At 36.2% G+C, this 25,270-nt stretch overlaps 1 protein-coding gene and 1 long non-coding RNA gene across 2 annotated transcripts in view; both read right to left on the bottom strand.

The window, feature by feature from the left end:
- Positions 1-25,270, bottom strand: part of LOC128119412 (uncharacterized) — a 252,773-nt gene that overhangs the window by 110,856 nt on the left and 116,647 nt on the right. The gene's annotated exons all lie outside the window — the stretch shown is intronic.
- On the bottom strand, positions 10,193-10,348 carry LOC128119411 (putative 60S ribosomal protein L39-like 5). The gene has a single exon (XM_052752806.1). The coding sequence runs from the start codon at positions 10,346-10,348 to the stop codon at positions 10,193-10,195; it is 156 nt and encodes a 51-aa protein (XP_052608766.1).

Below are 25,270 nucleotides of genomic sequence, written 5' to 3'. Positions count from 1 at the left end.
CCTACCCATCTCTCCTCTTTGGCAGTGCTGGCCACTTGGCCATTCACCAAATACTCCACATGTGTTTTCATGTTGGAGACTTACATTTGCAGGGCCTTGCCTGAATGCTGTTTTACAGATACCCATATTCGAGTTTTGCTCCCATCTTTAGTGATAACTTCTCTACTTAAAATTAAATCCTAATATATCTTGTCACTTCATTCTCTACTAATTAAAATTTCCTTTGTACTTATACACCTTTTTCCTTATATGGAACAAGATACATGTTCATGTAATCCTTCATTTCCTCTTCTTATCATGTAGGATTAATATAGAAATCTCCTTCATACTAAGAATAAGCTAAGATGGTGTGTGTAAAACCCTTAACACACAGTAAGCTGGGAAGAAGAATAGCGTACTGAAAAAGAAAAAAAATGAACTAATGTCTGTTTTACTTTTACATTATTATTATTTCTTAAATTTTTGTGTAACTTTCACTCTGAGATACCTTTATGTGAATACTACTTATATACTTTCAGGAGGAGTTGGAGAAGCATTTTATGGTGTCAGGCACACTTTCCTCAGTACTTCCCCTGCTCTGTGCATAATTTTATATGCTATATACTTTATATCCACATTAGTTATTTTTTACATCTTCATTCCTATGCATTGCCTCATATACAGAGACTCTTAATGCACTTGTTCATGTATAAATATAAAGAACTCCTGATACCTTTAACAATTATACTCCATAAACTGGTTATAAAATTCCACATTTATGAGAATATACAAAGGAAATTCAGATTTCCCCAACTTCTGAAAATATTCTATAAGCCACAGTATGATATGCAATGGTAAAACAATATTCACAGCCCATTCATCATATCCATTTATAGGGCCTGTAGTTCTTTTCTTTCTCTTTAGGCTGGAAAGAAATTTGAATCATTTCTTGTAAGAAAATGCATTCTTTTAAATTAAACAAATTTCTAAGAGCAATGTTTTACATGTTAAATCATTACCTCATGTTAAAAATTGTCTTTCAGATTTAAATAAAAATATTCAGTCACTGAGAACATAAAATTCAGGGAGTCTTCCCATACCATTCTTCCTTGTATATATCTTTGTGATATGAGAAATTGCTCCTTTTCATTATGGAAATCCTGGTGTGTGTCCTTTACATCCAACCTCCACAAATCATATCAACATTGGGCAACACCAAAGAAGTCAAGTAATACAATTTTGGGCTTTCAAAAGTCAATTTACAGAAACTATGCCATTAAGTTCAAACTCCACCAAAATGTGCCCTTTAGAGTTTTGCCACTGTGTATTCCTGAAAGCATTGCAAAACAGATTTCGTGTGGTGAGGTAGCCTGAATCCTGCCCTGTCTTGCACAGCAGTATTTTTCTAAAAGAACATAGCAGGGAGAATGCAGGCTGAGCTGCTTCCTTGAATAACTTTCCACATACTGCTGAAAAAGATACTATCCTTTGTACAACTTTCTCCATTCTTGCCACAACTGACCCCTTCAGCACTCCTATCTGAGGAGCTATTAGCCATTGATTGTTGCTGACAGAGTGAGAGAGTCGCTATTTTTAGGGAAATGGTCACTGTCAAGTTGTCCACACCCATGTGGACAATTCCACATCCATGTGTGTATAGGCAGAATTTATTCAGTTTATGATGTTATGGAAAAAAAAGGATATGGAGCTGGAAGGGAATATTGCAAACGGAGAGAGCTAATGGGAAGAATGGGAAGGAGTACTATATACGATTAAAATGTGTTCTATACATGCCAAGGGGCTGTTCAGCAATTAAGAGCATGAACTAGCTGCTCCTGCAAGGGTACACAAGTTTAGTTCTCAACAACCATGTTGGGCAGCTCTCAACCACCTGTCACTCCAGGTCCAGAAGTTATAATGACCTAGTTTGACTTCCATAGGCACCTGTACTCATATTTGCTTGCCTACTTATGACTCATGTTCATATACAAAATTAAAATAATGCAAATCTAAAAATATCCATTCTATACATCTATATGCTTGTCAAAAATAGTAAAACCATAAATACAATATCCACTTCCCATCAATTGAATCCTTTAAATAAACCACTGTTCTTGTTGAGGAAACTAACGATTTAAAGTTAAGTATCTGTATAAATCTTCAGATAAATGTCAACTAGGCAACTTTACCAATTAGACAACAGGATTATAGAAAGTTGAGGCAGCCTTTTGCCTCACATATTTTACTCACTTGCTGCAATAAGTAGAAAATGGCTGCTTTTCTATCATGCTTATTTCATATGCTTATGATAAGGCTACATTATTTTGTAACATTTAACATTCTAAACTAATTCCCTCCCTTCCTAATGATTTTTTTAGTTGTATGTTCTGGGGCTTCCCAAAGGTTCACTTTTGTGCTTTAACGTTCTGAATATAAAATGTTACACAGATCCATTATTAGAGTCTGCTACCGAGTAGCTTCACCACTCTTAAAAAGTCCCATGAATTTGTCTTTTAAAATATCCTTTATCTCTCAGCCTTTAATAACCACTCATCATTGTTCTTGATAATATTTTCATAGTACTTTAGAATGTCATTCCGTTAACATATAGTGTGTAGTAGAGCCTTTTCAGACTAGTTTCTTTTAATTTTAAATATAGTTTTAAAGTTGGACTATGGCTTCTTGTGTCTTAATGTCTTACAGTAATCTGTCCAGACCCTTGAAGGATATGCTTGTAGATTCCAAGTGGATTTCTCAGACCATTGATAACACTAGACCATACACACACACACACACACACACACACACACACACACACACACACACACACACAAACACACACACTGTTTAGTCCTGCATTTGTGTAACTATAATAGGCTTATTTATGACTTAGTAACATGTCATAAAGTTGTTCAAAACTACAGATTATTCATTCCTGAAATTTGATACTTAATATAAAACTTAATGTAAAGTTATTACATTTACCTATATTTGCCTCTTTAGAAACTGAAACTGAGGCTGCTAAACTACCGGCCACCCTTGTTAGAAAACCAAGTAGGCTGCCTGCAGACATTCTCTTCCTTCTCTGTTCTCCCAGATCCAATTCTCCAATCTTTGTGTTCCAGCTCTGCAGCCGAACACCTTTGGCAGCCTTTCTTTGCCTCATGCTCCCATTCTGTAAGGATCTCACAGATCTTCCCCTTCTAACCTCCCTCCTTAAACTCATTGTTTTTTCCCAGCCACTAACATTAGCCAGCATCACCTGCTGACCCACAGGCCATGCTATCTAGAAAACCAGGTAGGCTACATGAAGACCTGATCTCTCTCTATTGCCCCAGATCCAATCCTCCAGTCTCAATTCCAGTTCTGTGGCTGAACACCTGTGGCAGTACTCCCAGGGTTCCCCACTCATCTCTTGTGGATCCCACGAACATTCTCATTGCAACCTTCCTATCCCCACTTAATTGCTTTGCCTGAGACCCCAACCTCAGCAGGTACTTCCTGCTAACCCAAAGACCACTCCCCCTAGGGCATCAAGTAGGCTGAAGTCACATCCACATCTCTACTATTGCTCCCGAGATCCAACAACCCATACAACCAGTCTCATCCCCAGCTCTATAACAGATAACCTGCTCTGGTCTCCCTTTCCTCTCTGACCCCATTCCAAATAGAGGACAAAGATCTCCTCCAATCTTCCTTCTACTAACCCATCCCATTATCTGAGAGTCCAACACCAGCAGGCATTCACTGGGACCACACAAGCTAAACAGAACAGGGATACAGATAAAGGAAATGAGCAGCCGTACCATTCCCTCTTCCCCTCCAAACCTAGTCTCACTGTCTTATCCTTAGCAATGAAACAGAACACCAGCTGCAGCCTTCCTTCCCCTTTGCCATACCTCCTGGGGACCCCACAATCCATTCCCTTCTAACCACCCATCTCCCACTCAGTTTCAGTATCCCAACCTCCAACTAAACTACAGGCCATACCAGCCAGAAAACAAAGTAGACTGCCTGCTTACCTCTTCTCTCTCTGATTCCTCAGATCCAATCCTCTAATCTCATCCCCTGTCCTGCAGCAGAACACCCATGGCAGCTTCCCCTGCTCCCATGCACTCATCATACTTTCTGAAAATCCAGAAAGCAAACAGAAACCACGAAACAAACACCCATCCCAACAAAGACAAATTCAGAAATCATCACCTAGATCTATTATCATCACAAACACAGATGTCTAAATACCAACATGAAAAATAATCAATGATCATGAATAAAAATCAATAATAGCCAAGGCAATATTAATCCCCTGGAGCCAGGATAGCCTACCAGAATATTTCATCATAGCCAGAACTTATGCAGAGAGAGATCTAAATTGGAGGTCTCCATCAAATCTCTCCCTTGAGGGTTCAGGGAATCCAGCAGAAGACGAAGCAGAAAGATTTTAAGAGCCAGAGGGGATGGAGGGTACCATAACAAGACCATTTGAATATACTAAGCTAGGTTCAAAGGAGCTCACAGAGACTGAAGGAGCAAGCACAGGGACTACTCAGGTCTGCAGTAGGTCCTCTGCAAATATTTTATGACTATTAACTTAGCATTTTTATGGGACTCTTCACTCTGAGAAAAAGTGTGTCTCTGATTCCTGTGCCTGCTCTTGGAATTCTTTTCCTCCTGCTGGGTTGCTTTGTTTAACTTTGATATGATAGTTTTTGTTTCATCTTATTATATTTTATTTCTTTTATGTTTGCAAAACACAAAAGAAGTTGAAACTGAGGAACTTATAAAATTAAATATTATAATAATGAGCTAATTTTATGCTAATGTAAGTAACTGGCTTTTGTAACCTTGATAGGAACATTGAAAGTAAAGCAGCAGATAAAATTTAGTATTGCCTTGTTTTAGATTCTACAAAGAAGTACACTGAATAACTGTTGCACAGTTTGTCTTTTAACCTGTCAAAGACATACAAGTTGTTTATACTTTGTGTAGTTATTAGCAAACCTGCTATAAACATTTGCATCCGGTGTTTATGAGTATTTGGGTTTAAAATCTATTCACAAAAAGCCAATATCTAAGGAATGTTAAACTCTTTTCTAAGTTGGCTAAATCATCATGCACTCCATAAGCAATAAGTAAGTTTCCTTTTGCTGTGTGATAATATCTATTCTTAACTAATAAATACTAATTTATAGTAAAAATCAACTATTTCATAAAAGAACATTTGCAAGAATTGTTGAAAATGAGTGGATTACCCCACTGTATACAGATAGATATTAGTATAATGTATCTGAAATATATGCATCTTCCTCAGAAGTTTAATGGTCAGCTCAGAATTCCATTCTTGCACTGGCAAGAATATACATATTTTCATCAACTGAAAAGATTGCATAGTATAGCAACATTTTAACAAATTAAAATTGAGTAGCTATTTAATGTGTTTCCTGTCTCCAAGAAAATGTTTTTCTGGTTTTCTGTATTATTGAAGATTTTCTACTTAAACTCAGCTTCTCAAATAAATACTGCTCTTTACCCTGGAATTTGAAATACTAGCTTTCTGTCTCATATGATTTCTTTGCTAAGTATAAAACTTTAGCAATAAAATTTATGATAACCAAAATCCCAGGAAAGAGAAATCTCTTCAACTCTAGATTTACTGTTTGTTAAATTCTCTACTGAAAACATCATGAGGGATCACTTACGGATTTTTTTATTAAAAAAAAATAATGCACAATTCTGTGGAATTGAATCCTTTTCTACTTTCTGTGAAATATTTTTGAAACTTTATAATGATCAAATAATCCTCAAAACACCACTGAGAGGTGAATCACTGGGGTTACATTATAATGGCCCATAAAATACATTTTTATAAAACCACAAATGGATTTTTGTTTTCAGCTTTGAACATTCATTGGGCCTGACTTTGACTAGAGATATATGAATCCTGTTCATATATGGGATCTCTCTTAAATATCCTTTCTAGAGCACAGTACAGCCACATTGAAATGAGCATTTGTAAGTTGGGGTAGCATTGCTGTTTTAAAAGAATGTAGTCTCTGATATTCTTTAAATCTAAAATAATCATTATAGTATAAACTAATATCATGGTTATTCACAAATTAAAATATTACTTTCAGCTTTGGCACTCAATGAAACACATGTTGAAGATGTACATAATCTGCAAAATCAGAATATTGAATGTAAGACAATAAGAAAGAATCATTGATAGCGACAAGTGTAGTTTTATAATATTTTTCTCTTTGCTATTGGCTATTCATCATGACAATAATTTACTTCTCCAAGGTATGTGCCTGCCTGTCTTATGACAACAATGATCTTTTTTCAGCTCATAGAGCTTAAGTTTTCCTAAAACCATATGAATAGAAACAGTCTCACATTGTCCTTTGATCAAAGTGCTTCCTTACCTAAATTGCATATAACACTATCTCTGTAATTATGAACACAAATTCTTCATAACTTTGTTTCAGCATTCCAGTATATAAATTACAGCATTTGGCCTATCTGTATATTTGATGCTATTTTTGTCAATTACAAATAAATAATTATGAATGCTTTTGATAAATGTCTAAGTTTTTGCATTAATTTACTGATACCTATGGTGTGGTTGCTGGCTCTTATTTACTTTGAAGAGCACAAAACAGTTTGTCCTTATGACTGTTTCATTTTCTGTATATAACAATATGAGCTTTCCAACTGTTCTGAAACTTCATGACATCTTGGCATTCCTTTATCTGTATACATTTCATTGCAAGGTGCATAATACGACCTCACTATGATTTTGAATTGCACTTCCATAGCGATGATGTTAATTATGTTTTTCTGTTTTTAGGTGAGGTGCCAAATCAATTCCCTAATTTTATTGGGATACTTTATTAAATTTCAGATTTGGAAGGCTTTTTAATTCAAATGATCAGTTATCACTTATGTATTTTAAAAATATATTTTCTATTCTGTGTTTTGTCTCTTTATTTTCTTATGAGCATAAAATGTATTTTGAAAAATTTGATGACATTTATCTTTTATAACCTGCACTTTCAATGATAAATATGAGAGTTTGTTCAAAAAAAGGTAATTTTCTGTATTTTTTTTCTTGGAAGAGGTAGCTTAAAGTTTGTCAGTATGATCATGTTTGACCAAACTTTTCAGCGGGGTATAAGGATAGATTGTTATTCTTTAATCATTTATTTATTTATTTGTTTATTTATTTACTTATTCACTTACTTACTTATAAATAAATGTGTGGTCTTTGCAACTCTTTGCTCTGAGTTGATTCTAAAGCATAGTCTTAAAAATAGCCAAAATGCCCACAGGGCCTGTGCTGAGCTAATGTCATTTTATTATCCTTTAATTTTATTTTAATCAATTATCTTATAATGTAGGATGTTCTGCTGCTGTTAGTTCAATGTATGACCCTTTATTTTGTGTAAATGTCTGATAAAACACCTGCTGAGTCACACCGATTTGTTTTCTTCCACAGGGGAAGCATTAGAGAAACAGAGGGACATTTGGAGCTAGTTGCATTGTCTTGGCTGCTAGGGCAAACTCATTAGCTATGAAGGCTGACAAATGCTGTGGTAGCTGATCTTGCTTTCTTCCATGTCTGTGTAATATGTGGTTCCATCTAGAGATACCATGCTGTATACGTCCCTGATTACAGGATTCTAAATGTAATGCACAAGCACGTGAGGATTTTCCTTGGGTAATATAATCAGCATGTGGTAGTTTGATTAACAGATGTCAAGCATCCTTTTCCCCCAAATCAATGAATAAACCAGAAAAATTATTCCCCTTAAAATTTTACAAGGTAAAGAGGGGGTCAATAATCATAAACACATCAACAAATATATTAGGTACTTCAGAAAAGATGATAAGCCCTATAGACAGAAGAAATGCTACAGCAGGATATGGGTTTTTGGATTTAATTAATTAATTAGATGACATTAAATTCAAAATAAATATTAAGGTTGTAAATGCTTTTAAACTTTCTGTTCTATTTTGGTACTATATAAAAAGAGAATTACTCTATATTACTTTAATGAAATAATTTCATATCACCCATGAAGAAAATCAATTCTAAATAATGAAATAGGAATAACTGCCTCATTATTTACCGTAATTGAGTCCCACATAATGATTTTAGCTCTGAATTTACAGACAGAACGATGGCAGATTGAACAGTACTTTATGTTTCATTAGTCTATGCTGATATGATTTCTAAGGAACATTGAAATCATTCAATTCTTCAAAATAATATATTTTCTATTCAAAGACATTATAATTTTAAATCAAAGAATGATAATAAAAACATGATAATAAAAGAAAGGGTTTGAAAACCATCAAATCCATACACTAAACATGTCACCTCTTATAATACCTAATCTATGAGGAAAGAAGCTATTTAGAGAAACACCCAAATTATTTTTAATATTAAAGTGAAATGAAGTGTAGCTAATGCCTATGTTTGCTACTATATGAAGTAATAAGAAAGATAAAAGATAAGCAGTCCATATAAAAATAAATGTTTAAGTTTCTTAATGTATTTTATAGAAAAACAAACTGTATTAAACATTTTTGGAAAAAACTCAAAGATAATTGCGTGGGAGGTTGAGTCACAATTTCACAATTGAAACATATTGTACACATATATGAAGGTCATTTGCTTGCATCTAATTTAACAGTAAGGAATTTTGCCGTTACTTTAAACAAACAGTAATTTGGCTCATAAAGTTATGTGAATATTAGAATGTATCTGAAAAGCAAAGGAGTTCTATGTATTTAGAGTATTCTTCTGTAGAGCATTGCCTTAATTTAGTGAACATTCAATAGATTAAGATGATAATGATTCCAGTTTACTTATCCCAACAAGATTTTTTTTAGTAATTAATTACGTTTATCAACCTCCCTAAAATACTTTCTTTTAAGACAGTACTTTATCATATAAATATACAGCTATGTTATACTGAGTGTCTAATATGGTAAAATTAAGTTGATTACTATCTCTAAAGAAAATTCAAGATCAAAAATCTTGGCAATGAAACCATGTTTCAGATTACAATAGGAGAGAAAGATTAGACTCAGATCTACTATTTTGATATCAACCATGAAATATTTGATTCTTTCTGAATTTTAAAAAAATGTATAAGAAACTGATTTTTCCCTTCATCGTGATTACTGATGAATGAATAAAATATGGAATGAGGTTTGGAGAGATGTCTCAGTGTGTAAACTGCTACCCCAGGTATAGGTATTCAGAACACATATAAACGTTGGCAGATGTGCCGGTCCACGTATAATCTCAGTGCTCAGGCTGCAGAGACAGTGGCTCCCAAAAGCAAACTGACGAAAATGCTGAACTCTGGCTTCAAGTGGAAGGCCCAGCCTCAATAAAGTGGAACATGGTCAAGGAGGACATCTCTGGGACCCATACATTACACACACATACATACATGCACATGCGCCTTCTCACCTGTAGCCCATATGAACATAAATATGAATGTACACATATTGTACATATGCAGGAAATCCTGAATGATTATGGACTTTTTTTGCATTGTCTGTATACAATTCATTCAGAAAATCATAAATTATCTCAATTGATAATTGCTGTTTAAGGGCATATATAATGATCCATGGACTGTTAATTATAGAATATGAAAGTTATGGTGTTTGAGTGCTCATCTGAAGGCAGTTGAAACTCTTTAGGAGTATAGTTAAGATGACTATAGAGTATAATTATTTTCAAGAACAAATACTACTTTCAAAAAATATAGAACAAAACTGTTAAGGAACACTTGAATTTTCTTCCATATATAAGAGGCCAGTTCATTTTCATGATTCTAAGAGCAGATTAACAGGTTTTCTAGAGGGCGGTGTTACAAACTACCAATTTTAACTGTTATGTGTCACAGAGAGACCCCTAGGCAATTTGAGCACAAATTTCTCAAGTTTTATAAGAGCCAATAGTCATGATGACTCAGAAACACTTGAAAGATTCCCACTTAAAAATTTCTGTGGTAGAGAAGCGGAGAAATACAGGGAGAAATAAAATATAACTTTTAATATGTTGCTGTTTTTTTTTAAGGTTCTACATTTTATTACTGGAGAAACTACTCCCCCGATTTAAACATGACTTTGTACCATGGATTGATCGATGACCATGACTCAGTATAAACTCTCAGTCTACCATTGTGAATCCTTACAGACCCAACTTTGTTCTCCCCTGGTGTTGTATCTTGGAGTTGTATCTGATTTTATTACCGGTTTTCATCTGAATAAACTGAGGAATAGGATGATTTTGCTTTTGTTTCCTCACCAGAAATTGCTTGATTCTGAAAGTTTGGAGAGAAGACATGGCAAGAAGTCCAGTCAGGTGTCCTGCTTTTTGTAATACTCCTGTCCAACCATTGTCTGTTGATGACCACCATCCCAGTACCAAAGTGGAGATCTTTCTCTCCAAACCTCATGTTTTTTTATCTAGTCAATGAATCAGAGTTATAGAAGAGCTTAAGGTGTTTCACCTGAAGAAAACACTTTCCTAGGATGTAAACACAAATGGGGGAAGCATCAAAGCATCCAAATAAAGATTATATTTATGACTTCATCAAGGGCATTGCGGTGGTTTGGGATGATGTCATTAAGAATTAAGTAATTGTCTTTGGTGAAGAAAACACTCAACTTTAAAGGATTTGTCAAAGATGATGAGTTTGTAAAATTCAACCTAGCTTTGGTGAAGATGGACATTTTGGACTCAGAGAGCTTCTACAATTGATTTCTGGGGAATTGACTAATGAGGGACTATTGCAGCTGAAACATGGGGAAAGGTTGAAGAGGAGGCAAAATAAAAGAGATGTATAATATATAAAAAAAAATATCCCAAGAAGATTTACAATGAAGGGTCCAGCAGAAGCTTTTTAAGGCTTATCCAAGCTCCTTTAAATATGTGAAATCATGAACTCCAACAAGGAAAATTCTTTATTAGCCAAGAAGTATGTTCATACTGCATTATTTCCACAAAAGCAGATCTATAATAATAATTCAAGTAGAAACCAACTAACTGATCTCCATTATCATATTTATAATGAGATTCACATTTCAGGAATTTCCTCAGGCAAGTTCCTCGGGAGGAATTGGACATGATATCCTCATTGCCTGTCATTGCCTCTAAGATATTTCAGTAGACTAGGTACAGGCGAAAAAGACTGAAAAGATTGATATTGCAAAGCTAGGCTATTGTGTGTTTCTTAATTTTATCCAAACATTTAAAAAGTAAATATAAAACAAAAACAATATTAAATAAGAAAAATCTTATAATGCAAAGATTAAGAAAAATGTTTTGTATAGCTGATAATATACTCATATTCAAGCTAAGTAGCATTGTAGTGATTTACTGAAATTTTAAAATTTATAAATAAGATGCTACAATAAACATAATTGAACTCCATGGTTTTTTGTTTGTTTGTTTGTTTTGTGTGTGCATATGTGTGTGTGTGCTTTTATTTGGTTAAACTTTGGTGGATTTTTTTTTCATTTTGGATGTGGTTTTATTTTTTGGTTTGTATTGGGTTTTTTGTTTCTTTTCTTTTGATAAAGAACTTAAAGTTTGGTGGGTAGGGAGGGAGAAAAGATCTGAAAGGCCTTGAGGAAGGGGAGGAATATGATCAAAATACATTCATTAAGAAATTTTCTGTTCATTTTACATACCAACCACAGGTGCCCCTCTCCTCCCTCCTCCATCCCCCAAGTCTTCCTAGCCAACACACCCCTCATTCCTACTTCCTGTAAGGCAAAGACTCCTATGGGGAGTCAGCAGAGCCTGGAACATTCAGTTGAGATAGGTCCAAGCCCTTCCCCCTGAACCAAGGCTGTGTAAGGTGTCCCACCATAGGCACTGGACTCCACAAAGTCAGCTCATGCAGCAGGGATGGATCTTGATCCCACTGCCAGGGGCCCCTTAAGCAGATCAAGCTACACAACTGTCTTGCCTTACAGAGGGCCTAGTCCAGTCCCATGCAAGCTCCACAGTTGTTGGTCTAAAGTTCATGAGTTCCCATTAGTTTGGTTTGGTTTCCTCTGTAGGTCTCCCCATCATGATCTTGATGCCCCTTGCTCATAGAATCCCTCCTTTCTCTCTTCAACTGGACTCCTAGAGCTTGGCCTGGTGCTTGGCTGTGGATCTCTGCAACTGCTTCCATCCGTTACTGGATGAAGGCTCTAAGATGACAGGATATTCACCAATCTGATTACCAAGTTAAGCCAGTTCAGGTGTCCTCTTCACTATTGCTAGTAGTCTAAGGTGAGGTCATCCTTGTGGATTCCTGAGAACTTCCCTAGGACCCTGTTTCCCCCTGTTCCCTTGATATCTCAGTTACACTGAACTCAATAAAAGAAAATTGCTTTAAATAATGAAAAAAATGCTAATAAAAATAAAAAAGGATAAATATTTAATCCTAAAAGTTTGTACAACATGGGGCAGGATAAAAGTTTCTTTCTTTAAATATTTCTTATTTCAGGATGAGAAGACTGCAGGTCTATATTTTCCTGTGTAGTGACATTAAGAGTGAAGGCCCACAGGAAGTCTGTGGTTCCTCATATCCTGACTAGCATCTTCTTCAATATCTCAAAAATAACTCTATTAAAAGCTGCTCTTCAGTAGGGTAAAGCAGCGATAGAGACCGATAACTAAGGACAGCAAAATGATATTCCAAATGCAGATATAAAGAGCATAGTGATAATGAATGAAAATGTAAAGGAGCATTATAGCATTTAAGACACAGAAGTTTGGGTTTAAATTCAAAACAGACTGATCGAAAGATACACAGGATCTAATAATACCAAGGCAAAATTATTTTCACTAAAATCCATTTGAAGCATCTATCTTTAGTCACATACTGACTTCCAATTACTCTAATTTGGGCATCACTTTGACGAGCATGAATCATGATTCCTCAATTAATTGTACTTAACAGTTTCAAGGAAATTAAATCGTGTAGGGAAAATGAAAGGATGAACTATTGAACAGGTTTTCTCAAACTTAATGCATAGAAAAATGAGAATAAATCAAATTTATCAAAATAAATTTAGGTGGCAGAGAAATAAGATTAGCCTGAAGGAATGTCTACCCTTATTTATTCATGTCTAATAAAGTCCATCGTGCATCCATGAATTATAGAATACCTCAGTATTTCTCATTAAATTCCTCTACTGTTTCATATATATCAGAAGATGACCAATTTTGTATGAAATCATCCAAACTAGAGATAACCTTTGTTGATAAAGGGATTACTAAACCTTTGCCTTGATAAGAGTATTGCAAATGAGGAAATCTGGTCAAATTCTCACCTATATAAAAGAAAAAAATTAAAGACATTGCATATTAAAAATAATAACTTATCAAAAATGTAAATTATATTTAGAGTATCTATTTGTAATCATTATTCATATGAATTATAGTAATTGAATTTTAGAGTGAATCAGTCAATAGGGCCTGTTGCAGTCCTTGAGGCTTTATAAGCCTTCACATTTTGCCATTTGCGTAGTTAAAGTAAAAACAGCAAAGCATTTCCTCAACATACACAAGAAGGTAGTGACACTCAGGGATTACATCAACTCTGAGTTTCTTACACATCTCTGGAAACCAACTTCTGTGCTTGAAAGTCAAGGACAGTTAATGAAGGAAATGGAACCTACTGGGTGAAGTTTGACTTGTTTTCTGAAGTGGAGGTTTTTCCATCAATGTATCAAAATTTCTGACAGGATTAACTCCAGGTTGGAAAGGTTTACTTGTATTCTCTAGTTCAGAGAAGTTTCAACCCATCAAGAAAGAGATAACCGTGGTAGAGCACATAGTTTCAGGAATGAAGCACAGATTTTTCCTACTGTAAGGTGGGAGGTACAGAGCACAGACTAGAACCAGAGAGTGTATAATTTTAAAGATCCATCCCACAGTGAGTCACCTAAGTACACAGCGCATCCTAAAGATACCGCAGCAGTCTTCAAAATAACACCCTAAGCTCAGAACCAAACACTTAAGAAAGGGGCCTACAGACTGCATTTCAGAGTTACCCAAACCATATAGAGACCAAATCACATCATAAGGTAATTTTTACATTACCAAATTACATTAAGTGCTAGTGGCATACTCAAACATTTGAAAAATCAAGAGCTTCTTATACCTCAGGATAACTAGGTTCATCTTAATTGACGTGAATTTTCATTTCTTTTTGAGCTGATTTTGCAGGGGTGCAGTGATAAATGTGTAGTGATCACTTCTGTCTACTCCCTACTTCTGCTCTACAGTTTGGACTTACAGCATTGGTTGATGTCCAGAGCAAAATAAATCTGTAATAATGCATTTCTAATTTTCAAAATGGCATCATTAAGTGCAATTTCAGTAGACAATCTGAGCTAGCTTTACCACAGCATGCTACCATATAGTTTATTGATAAGTGTTTTAATGGCTAGCAACTCTGTTTTCAGTTTTTTTGTTTTTTTTTGTGGTTTTTTTTTTTTTACGAACACAGTGTGTCATGTTTATTGGGCTGTTCACAGGTAGCTTAAAACAGGAAAAGACTGGATGCCATCAAAATCTCAAGAAACAGAAGCTTTAGTTTTCTCAGCTGCAAAGGCTGCATTCCACTGCAGCCAAGGACTACACAGGCCATTTGCTCACATATCTGTAATGGGCACAATTCACTTTTTTTTTTTTTTTTTTTTTTTAGCAACAGGAAGCAAATACATTGAACCAATGACTTTTTAGAACAAGAAGAAAACTATCTTTATGAGTTATGACAAAGAAATCAGTTATACAAATTAAATCGTTTCAGTTTTAATGGCTACCAACTCTGTTTTCAGTTTTAATGGCTACCAACTCTGTTTTCAGTAACGAGTGTTTGGTACAGGTCAAAAGTGAGCAGAACTCAGACTCACAATCATTAATACTAACATGGAATACCTCACCTCAAATGGTGTGCATGGCGTATTTCCATATATTTCATTAAAAGTATTATGATTAGTGACTAATGTCAGTATTTCTAATGATAGTATAATTTTAAGTTTTGAAAGGGGTTATTTTTAAGGTAACATAAACACAAAAGTGAAAATAGACTTTAATATCTTATCAATATTGGATCATATATTCATTTTGTGAACTCTAAAAATTATATACATCATAATCACTACAAAACATTACTTGAAAATTGACCTTTCTAACTTAAGAATTTCAGCTACCAAATTCCCTGATCAGTTGACAAGCTCCACTATAAACTCTAATAAGAAAGACATTTCAGTGATTAGTAAGTTGAAAATCCCACCCCCCAAATTAGAAGTGTTACTAAGTTGTTATATATATATATATGTCATATTCTGCCAATATACCTAACATTTTACCCCCATATTATGATGTTCATAATATCTAAATAAAATTGATTTACCAAAAGAAAGTTTCAGTCTATTAGAAAGCAAAAGAATTAAAGCAAGAACTTTGAAGATTTTAGTTTTAGTATTCCAGGAACAATGCAGGAAAATATAACTATAAGGCATTATAAGTAATACACTCTCTCCATCCATTTTAATTAAAATAAAAATCTCCCATTTCCATTCATTCTAGGTGTCCACAAGTATGCTTCCTTAGCCAAGCTGTATTTCTGATTTCTGGACAGTTTACAGTAGAGCTGTAATAATATTATCAAAACCTTTTAAAGGTAGCTTAAATTTCAGGAAGAACAAATTTAGTTTTGAAAGTGATATCACCAGAACACCTCTAAGAGTACAGAGTTAAGCTTGTTATAATTAGATTTGAGGGCTCTAGCTGATTTTGTAATCCCAATATGAATTGTGCTTTGCAAGCACAAAAAAATTATAGCTAGAACACTAGCCATTGATTATCTGTCTAGATATGCAGGATTCTTTTACCATTTAAATATATACAGACTCTTGTCTAAAACAAATTTGAACCTGGATGGCAATGTACAAGATGCTATGTGCTTTGTTAGTCATAGAAATCAGATCAGTACTGTTTCCTTGAAACAATTTATGAGAATATGGAGTTTTAAAAAATGTTTAGCCTTGAATAACTCAATACTCCCAAATGTGTTCTAACTTGTCCCATTTGATTATGTTTCAAAAATGTATTCTTTAGTTCATTTTTCCATGCATATTGTAGGCAACAAGGAACAACTATGGCTATTTCCTGGGGGGAAAAAGTGTTGTACTAGGTGCAAGTTCCTGAGGTGTGAAACCACCTTGATATAATCCTTAAATAGATTACTTGGCTTTTTCCTTCTCAGAAAAAAAAGTGTGAGCGTGTGTGTTTGTGTTTGTGTGTGTGTGTGTGTGTGTATGTGTGTGTGTGTGTGTGTGTGTGTGTGTGCCTGTGTCTGTGTGGCTGTATTTACTTATCAGTGTAGTGCTTGCAACAGCCAAAGGTGTCAGATCCCCGAGAGCTGGGGTGACAGGCATCGCAGTTGTGAAGCACCTGATTTAAATTCCGGGAACCAAACCTGGGTCCTATGGAAGTACGTGCTCTTAGAAACTGATCTGTCTTTCTAGCTTCAGAAAATAAGCGTCCTTGACAGAGAGTTGAACCTGTGCCTCATTGCTTTTTTTTTTTAATATTTACACAAGATTGATACCTAATATACAGTTGAAAGATAAGGTGTTGTGAGCTTCTAAAGTAGGTATCTTGTCTATAATGCTAGAGATGAGAAAGCCCATGAAGCCTGGAAACAGCTCCTGCATCCTTGCTTGCCACTGGAGAATAAGGTTTATGCTCAACCATTCTATTCCTCCTGCTAACAATCAAGGTTGCCTCCTCACTCAAATATGATACTCAGTGAAGAATCCATGCCTGATGCTCTAAGACTTGCAAAATAGCAATAAGGGTGGCTGCAAAAGTCATGTGAGTGTAACATCAAGGAAAAACATGACAATTTCTGAGAGCTTCCCTGGCACCCTGCCTCTTCCCACTCCCATGATGTCCTCACCTTGGACTGCTGGCAGTGTTCGAGGGGGTGCCTGGACTGGTCTACTCTGGTGACCGGTCTAGTGAATACCCTAACTGTCATCATAGGGCCTTTATCCAGTGACTGATGGAGGCAGATGCAGGGATCCGAGGCCCGGCACCAGGCTGAGCTCTCGGAATCCATTCCATAGGAGAGAGGAGGGATTCCGCGGGCGGGGGATATCGAGATCATGATAGGAAGAAGTGCAGAGATGACTGGCCACACTGGTGGAGACCCATGAACTGTGGACTAATAGCTGTGGAGCCCCCATGGGACTGGACTAGGCCCTCTGGATACGGGAGACAGTTGTTTAGCTCGAACTGTTTGGGGGACACCCGGGCGGGGGGAATGGATCCATCCCTGGTGCATGGGCAGGCTTTTGGGAGCCAGGTGCCTGCTGTGTGGCACCTGGCTCAGCCCTGGTGCGGCAGGCAGGGGCTTGGACCTGCCTGGGCTCTGTGTGCCAGGCTCTGCTGACTCCCTATGGGAGACCTTGATTTGAAGGATGTGGGGATGTGGGCTGGGGAGTGGGAGGAGGAAGGAGGTGGGATCTGTGGGCGGTATGTAGAATAAGTAGAAAATTTCTTAATAAAAAAATGGAAAAAATACATGAAAATTTCAGAAAATTGTAGCTTATTAAAAAGCGTGGAGGTTTTTCTATTAAAATATTGTTTATTTAATATGATTTTGACCAGAATGATTGATTTGTGACTGTAATCAGTCACATAAGTGCATGCTAGTAATTGTGTGTCCAGATAAGTAAGCCATATGAAATCTACCATATTCAAGAAAGTTGCTCATTTAAACCAATTTAATCTCATAATCATACTGATTTTTTAACTAGGGCATTTGTGAATGAGAGCATCTTGTCTCTGAACTTCTTCACAGCTTCAAATGATAATTAGATTTTTTTTTAAAACACAAAATTCAAAATTATTTATTAAATTCAAAGCATTTGTTTCTCTATTTCTTTTTTCTTAATGCTTTCATCTTGCATTCAGAAAGATTTTATCAAATCAATTCTGAGTTACGTGTGTTTAATAGCTTACAGTTACCAAGAAAAAGTCTACGAGCTCAGCATCTCTGTGTGCTTTGAAACTGTTAAAGGAATTTCTACCCCATCTGTGTTGTGGAATATCTCTGCAGAACAGGAAAAGAAGGCCATCAATAATATTTCTGAACTTGTACACCTTCTGCACTAAATTTGTGTTTATCCTTTGGCAAACAGCATGTAATTTTTAAAAGAAAAAATGTATTATTGTTTCTTCCTGGACATACTGGACATTAAAAAAAAGAAAGATGCAAAAAATATTTTTGTAACTGTATATTTATTCAATTGCAATGATAAATAATGTAGATTCAAAGACGTAGAATCATTTTCCTGTTTTTCCATCGATTTTTTTTTTCACTAAACATATAACAAATTTGTGGACTGGGAGGATCTATAGCCTTGGATTTTCCTTAAATTTACTTGAGTAGTATTTAATGCAGCTCCATAACGATGATAACGTTTGTCTCTTATTATTTATTCTTGCTACCCCTATCTGCTAGTAAGTCATTTGTGACTGGTTGGCTCACCAAATCCAAGTGACATGCTGCTATTAAAATTCAGACCTGGAGTGACAGTCTGCTGGTTGCCAAAGTGAAGGAGGAGCCTCTGCTTGTGAGGCGGGACATAGCCTAGACACCCATGTCAGCACAGCTGACCTTTATTGTGTCTTTCCAAGTGAATCTGAAACTACTACATTTATACTGTTTCTTGTTTGGAAATAAAAAGAACACACTTTCCAGATCGATAAAAGCATGCCGAAAATTAGAGTACGTATTGATTTCTCTAGTGATGATATTACATCAAGCACAGGGCAGCAATTGATTTCCCATGTGCTTAATTTTGGATTTAACCCAGGAAATCATGTTTCTTTGGACTTATTGTTCCAGGACAGTTGAATATGGAGTTTCCAAGGCTCTCATCTGTGCCTTGCTTTCATTTTGGACCACAGACTGTTGTATAACTTTTCATAAACATATATTCACCCCACACAGTGTCCTGACACCTGAAAAAGAACAATAAAATTCGCTCAAGTCCATGAAACAATCAGTTGATCAGGTAACATACCAGAGGTTAGGGGCGGAATCACTAACCAAGGCATGCATGGGTGAAAGGCAGGTATCACCACAAAGTCCATTCTGGCATAGTCCTGACTCACTAATGCCTCATTTTTGAAGCTCTCTGTCCAGCGTGTAGGGCACCCCACTGGAGTATCTGGCCTTCCCAGGAATTGTTTACTACAAGCTTATCTATGGGGCTGGGCCTTGTGAACATTTCAACTTTCAGAGTGGTCAAAACACTGAATCAGCCAATAACAGCAAAAATAACTATAGGCAGAATTCATAATCTATCATTGCTACTATGGCTATACTCTATGATAGGTTCTCCTCAGGACAGGGACAGTATCCCCATGACATAATGTAGGCATGAGTCCAGGAAAAAGAGGCCACTGTCTCCAGCCACTGAAAGTGAAAGCAGCCAGAGGTGACATCAGAAGAGGGATGCGGAAGGGTTGGAAGCACAATGTGTCAACAACACCTTTCTAACCCACCCTTCTCTCTTCTCATTGGCCCTCTTTCTACTCATCTGCTTTCCTGTCACAAATGAATAAACCAATATTCTACACGGGAAGGTAACAGTGTTTTCCCTTGCTCTCCTATTACCAACCCTTGTTCCTCATTCCCTTCCCTTGAGACCCCTTTCTTCCCTCACATTCTCTAGTTCCGTTGTAAGTTGATTCTTCCCAGGAGCCTTCAGATGGGAACACAACCTGCTGGTGAGCTTGATGTTGTGCTCATGACTCTCAGCAGCAAACAAACTGAGACACGCCAGACTGCTGACCTGCAGTACTAAGAGCTAATTTGTGTTTAGTTCTCTATATATCTAGTAATTTGGTAACACTGAAGTATAAAAGTAATATAAATAGTAAAACACAATATTATGTGCTTTGCAATCAGACAGTGTTGCAGAATACATGTGAAATATATTAGTTAATATACACTTGAATAACAGTTTTACTTGGCGCTAACTAAATTCATAACATGAATTAACAAAGTCTTTAATATTAATAAGGAAACAATAGTAATCGACTTGATAGTATCTTGCTGGTTCTTTTGACAGTGGTTTCAGTGCAGAAAACAAAATCCACTTCAACATGAGGTGCTTGTATTTGTGTATGGTGTGTGTATGTGTGTGTGTGCGAGAGTGAATACATGTGGTAAAATTGAAAACATGCTAAACATTAGGACACTAGGATATATGGAGACTATAAGCTCTGTTCTTTTCTTGCATCTTCTATAATGTGGAAACAATGCATTTTACAGACTCCTCTGGAAGTTGAAGGGGGCCATGTGATTAAGTTTGGCCAAAGAGCTTGGAGTAGAAATGGCCTTTCTTTTATCCACACTAGCTAATTCATCATCAGAAAACTATTGTGTCCATTAGATGTTGCCATAATGATTTTAAATCTACAAACTTGCTTACTAACTAAATTTCCTTTTAATAAAGTATTCAGACCTAATTTATACTGAGTTATATCCAGACCTTGTTATACTGATCAAAATTCTTTAAGATAAGTGTTCTTTTTGTATTTGCACATAATAATGGGGGCTAGAATACATTACACAGTATCATTTCCATTCAAAAAGAATATAATTTTTATACTTAACCTATCCTTCATACATATTTGTAAGTAACACACATTATTCATTATAATTGACAATTATTATTTAATTTTAACTTGTAGGACACAATTAATATTAACAAACCATTCCAATTGCATAACAAAGGTATATGAGAGGTTTAGAAATATCAGCTACATAATCCTGTATAGAAACTAAAACTCTATCACAGCATACATTTTTGATGGAAGTATTTGGCAAATATTTGTACATCAATTTCTGTAATACATCATTTCATTTAACCTCAGTTACAGACAGTAACAGAGAATTTTAGTCAGGATGGTTGTAGAGAACAGATTAGAAAATGTTTAATTCAGCCGGATGGTGGTGGCACACACCTTTAGTCACAGCACTTGGGAGGTAGAGGTAGGTGGATCTTTGTGAGTTCAAGGCCAGCCTGGTCTACAGAGCAAGATCCAGGAAAGGCGCAAAAAAGTTACACAGAGAAACCCTGTCTCGAAAAACCAAAAAAAAAAAAAAAAAAAAAAAAAAAGAAAATGTTTAATTCTAAATGTTAGGTATATTTTTATATCCCTAATATGCCTAAATAAAATTGATTTGCATTACTGGAAAGTCAAATTCTAATTAAACAAGAATGCTAACATGTTTGTTTTTCTTTGTTTCAAGGGTACTAGAATGTTTTACCTCCTCTTGCAAACACTGCCATGATCAAATGAGAAAAGCCAAGGCAGAAATAAACTTTTCCCAGGTATGTGGGATTTGGGTACCACATTAGTTAGAATATTTAGACAATATATATTTGATATAGTTATGTAAATGGCTGTAGTTAGACTTTTAATTCATTTGTTTACAATGCATCTCATTCATTCTTTGCACATTTTACTTCCTTGTCTTTCATGTTTTAATTATGTTCTTAAAATAACTTAGCTTGATCACCAGTGTTTATATTTTATTAGCATGTCTGTATTTAATTACTTAATTATTGCTCTAGTGTTTGAAAGAGATTTTTTTGTTATTATAATCTATTCTCTGAAGTCATTATATCAACTACTTATAATGTCTAAATCTCAAACCTTTATCTCTATGGATAGTTTCTAATCTTTTGGGAATGCTTCTCCTATATATTTCATTGTCTTTCTAAGTTATGGAATAGCCCTGTTATCATTTTCTGGTCATAATTAATTATAAAGTACATATATCTGAGTAAAATATTTTATAATGTATCTCTAATATTGTCCAAATTGTGTTTCTGCATTCTCTTATGTATACCCTGGTGCAAGGTCAGCAAGAGTTTCCTTTTGACTATGAAACTTTCTTAATATTTTCTTTCTATTTATTTTTTATTAAGAATTTTTTTATTCATTTTACATACCAATCACAGAGCCTCTTCTTACCTTCTCCCACCCCTTCAGCCTGCCCCCCCCCCCCCCGAACCCTCCCATTCCCTCCTACAAGAAGATAAGGCCTCCCATGCCTCCCATAGGGAGTCAGCAGAGCCTGGTACATTCAGTAGAGGCAGGTCCAAGCCCCTCCCCCTGCATCAAGGCTGTGTGATGTGTCCCTCCATAAGTAGTGGACTCCAACAAGCCAACTCAAGCACCAGGAATGGATCCTGATCCTACTGCCAGGGAGCCTCTTAAGCAGATCAAGCTACACAATTGTCTCATTTATGCAGAGGGCCTAGTCCAGTCCCATGCAGGCTCCACTGCTGTTGGTCTAAATTTCATGAGTTCCCACTAGTTTGGTCTGGTTGTCTCTGTACGTTTCCCATCATGATCTTAATGCCCCTTGCTCATAGAATCCCTCTTCTTTCTCTTTGACTGGACTCCCAGAGCTCAGCCTGGTGTTTCTCTGTGGATCTCTGCATCTGCTTCCATCAGTTACTGGATGGAGGCTCTATGATGACAGTTAGGGTATTTACCATTTTGATTACTGTGGTAAGCCAGTTCAGGTATCCTCTTCACTATTGCTAGTAGTCTAAGGTGTGCTGTGGATTTCGCTCTGTATAAATAAAATGCTGATTGGCCAGTAGCCAGGCAGGAAGTATAGGTGGGACAAGCAGAGAAGAAAATTCTGGGAAGTGGAGGCTGAGTCAGAGAGACACTGCCAGCCGCCATGAGGAGAAGCAACATGTTAAGATTCCGGTAAGCCACAAGCCATGTGGCAACTTATAGAGTAATAGAAACGGGTTAATTTAAGATATAAGAACAGTTAGCAAGAAGCCTGCCATGGCCATACAGTTTGTAAACAATATAAGTCTCTGTGTGTTTACTTAGTTGGGTTTGAGCGGCTGTGGGACTGGCGGGTGACAGAGATTTGTCCTGACTGTGGGCCAGGCAGGAAAACTCTAGCTACAAAGGTGGGCTTATCCTTGGGGATTCCTGGGAACTGCCCTAGCACCCGGTTTCTCCCTATCCCTCATGATGCCTCCCTCTATGACGGTATCTCTTTATTTACTTCACATGTGGCTGTGATTAATTTTCTGTATTTCTCATTCCAAAATTCTTTTTGTGAGGGCTACATTTATGATATTTTTGCAATTCTGATTTTAATCAGTATTTGAAAAGTATAAATTCATGCTTATGCAATGTGTGTTTTACCACAAATACTGTCCTATCTTGCTTTGTCCTTCTGTAAGTGTTTTTCTTGGTGGTGGTGATGTTGCTGTTACTAGATGTTCTTTTATTTATGTGGGATGCTTTCAGAGAAGGATGAAGAGAAAGCTGGGACTCCTGTTTTGTTCCATGATAACAAGCACAAGTCTCTTTTGCAGTACTGCTGGAGATGTAGTAGGAACTTGGATTTCTACCTTTTCTAACAATAAGGACGTGTTTCTACCTCTCCTGAGAGAGTGTGGGTATATCTAGAAGAAGGCAAGGTATTCAACACAAGCTTCCCACAAAGTCTCCATGTGGAAGCAGCCTGAAGTTTACATTCCACACACAGCTAGAATATATAAATGGAGACCATGCTAAACTCAAATCTTTGTTCAGAAATAGGACAGTACTTCCCAGGACACCAATGGAGGTCAACTGATAATGGTGGATGCTGTTAAAACTGGACAACAGAAGGGGGAATATTTCCTATATTCCCACTTGTACGTAGTATAGAAAGCTAGTTATGCCGGGAGGTGGTGGTGGTGGCACATGCCTTTAATCCCAGTACTCAGAAGGCAAAGCCAGGCAGATCTCTGTGAGTTCGAGGTCAGCCTGGGCTACCAAGTGAGTTTCAGGAAAAAAAAACTAGTTAAACCAGAAAATCTGAAGATTTTTGAGTTCCATAATACATCACCCCAATGTCCAGGAATCAATGCAAAATGCCCATCATACAAAGAAATGAACATTCCCAGCTTGAACAACAACAAGAAAGCAGTAGATGTTCTTATAGATGAAGCAGATAAACTTCTCTGCTCATGAGGCTTCGCAGGTGCTACATGGGAAGGAGGACATGAATAGCTCATAGCTACCTAATGAGCAGATCTCCTCTGTTTATGGCCTCACTGAGTTTGCTGGCAAAGCGCAACTTTGAGTATAAAAGCACTAGCGTTTTGAGGACAGCAAGGGTGAAGTATTGAAGTAAATGTGGCACTGAGACTTCAGGCATCATATCTACATTAAATAAGCAAGCCACTATATGTTGAGAGAGCTTGTGTATTCTCTTGTGTCATTTTCCAAAAGTTACATGCAAGTCATGGGCTATAACTATATACATCAGAGAAAGAGTATGTGGATATGAAGAAGTCAAAATAAGGAATATTATCTAATGGCTAGTGAGGATACCTTTCTGCTTGTGTTTATTGGCCATTTGTATGTAGGTACATCCAATAATTTATGTGTACGTGGCCTGAGAGTAGCAGTGAGGCTGTCTAGGGAACAAAGTTACTACAGGGACTGGGAAGAAGGAGAGAAAGATGGGGAATGACACGGGGAGGACATAGGGAATGAGGGGAAGGTGCTCCGCACTGAGTATGTACTTGAGTGTGAATGGATCATCACGTAATACATTGTCCCATACAATTAATATATACAATAAAAATTAATAACAACAATGATAACATGAATAGCAGCTAAAAGTATATTCAGCATGCCTCTGAAGGAGACCCTTGCATTGATTAGGAAATCAGCACTGCATAAGGTTAAAAAAAAAAAACTCCTGTATCCTTTTCACTGATTTCCCTCCTCTTAACCTTTGCCATGTTGGAAGATAGAATAAAATCAGAGAAATAACCCCCCAGTTAACTTCAAAGCAAGATGAGTTACTGAAATGCCCTAGTAACATATATACTTAGGGCCTCTTTCAATTTTTTATTTGGAACATATTCACCTAATTTATGCCAAATGGAATTGTCTCTTAATTTAGTTACTTCAAATTTTGTAGGAACCAGCTAAAAGGATTCTTAGAAGTAATCTTTATTTCTGTAATAATATTACTTAGATGCATATGTATTGTCCCATGTAATTGTGTTCTATCAAAAATCACTGTGAGAAGTTCCCATTGGTATTTTTAAATATTTTAATTATTTTAAGGCTCCAAACATTTATATAAAATGCAATGATCTATAACTTCATATTTAAAACTTATTTTTA

The sequence above is a fragment of the Peromyscus californicus genome, unplaced genomic scaffold, assembly GCF_007827085.1.
Source record: "Peromyscus californicus insignis strain IS unplaced genomic scaffold, ASM782708v3 Scaffold_23__1_contigs__length_62951481, whole genome shotgun sequence".
Taxonomy (NCBI): domain Eukaryota; kingdom Metazoa; phylum Chordata; class Mammalia; order Rodentia; family Cricetidae; genus Peromyscus; species Peromyscus californicus.
Note: the sequence above shows the minus strand (reverse complement) of the source record. Positions and strands in the feature narration are given on the sequence as shown.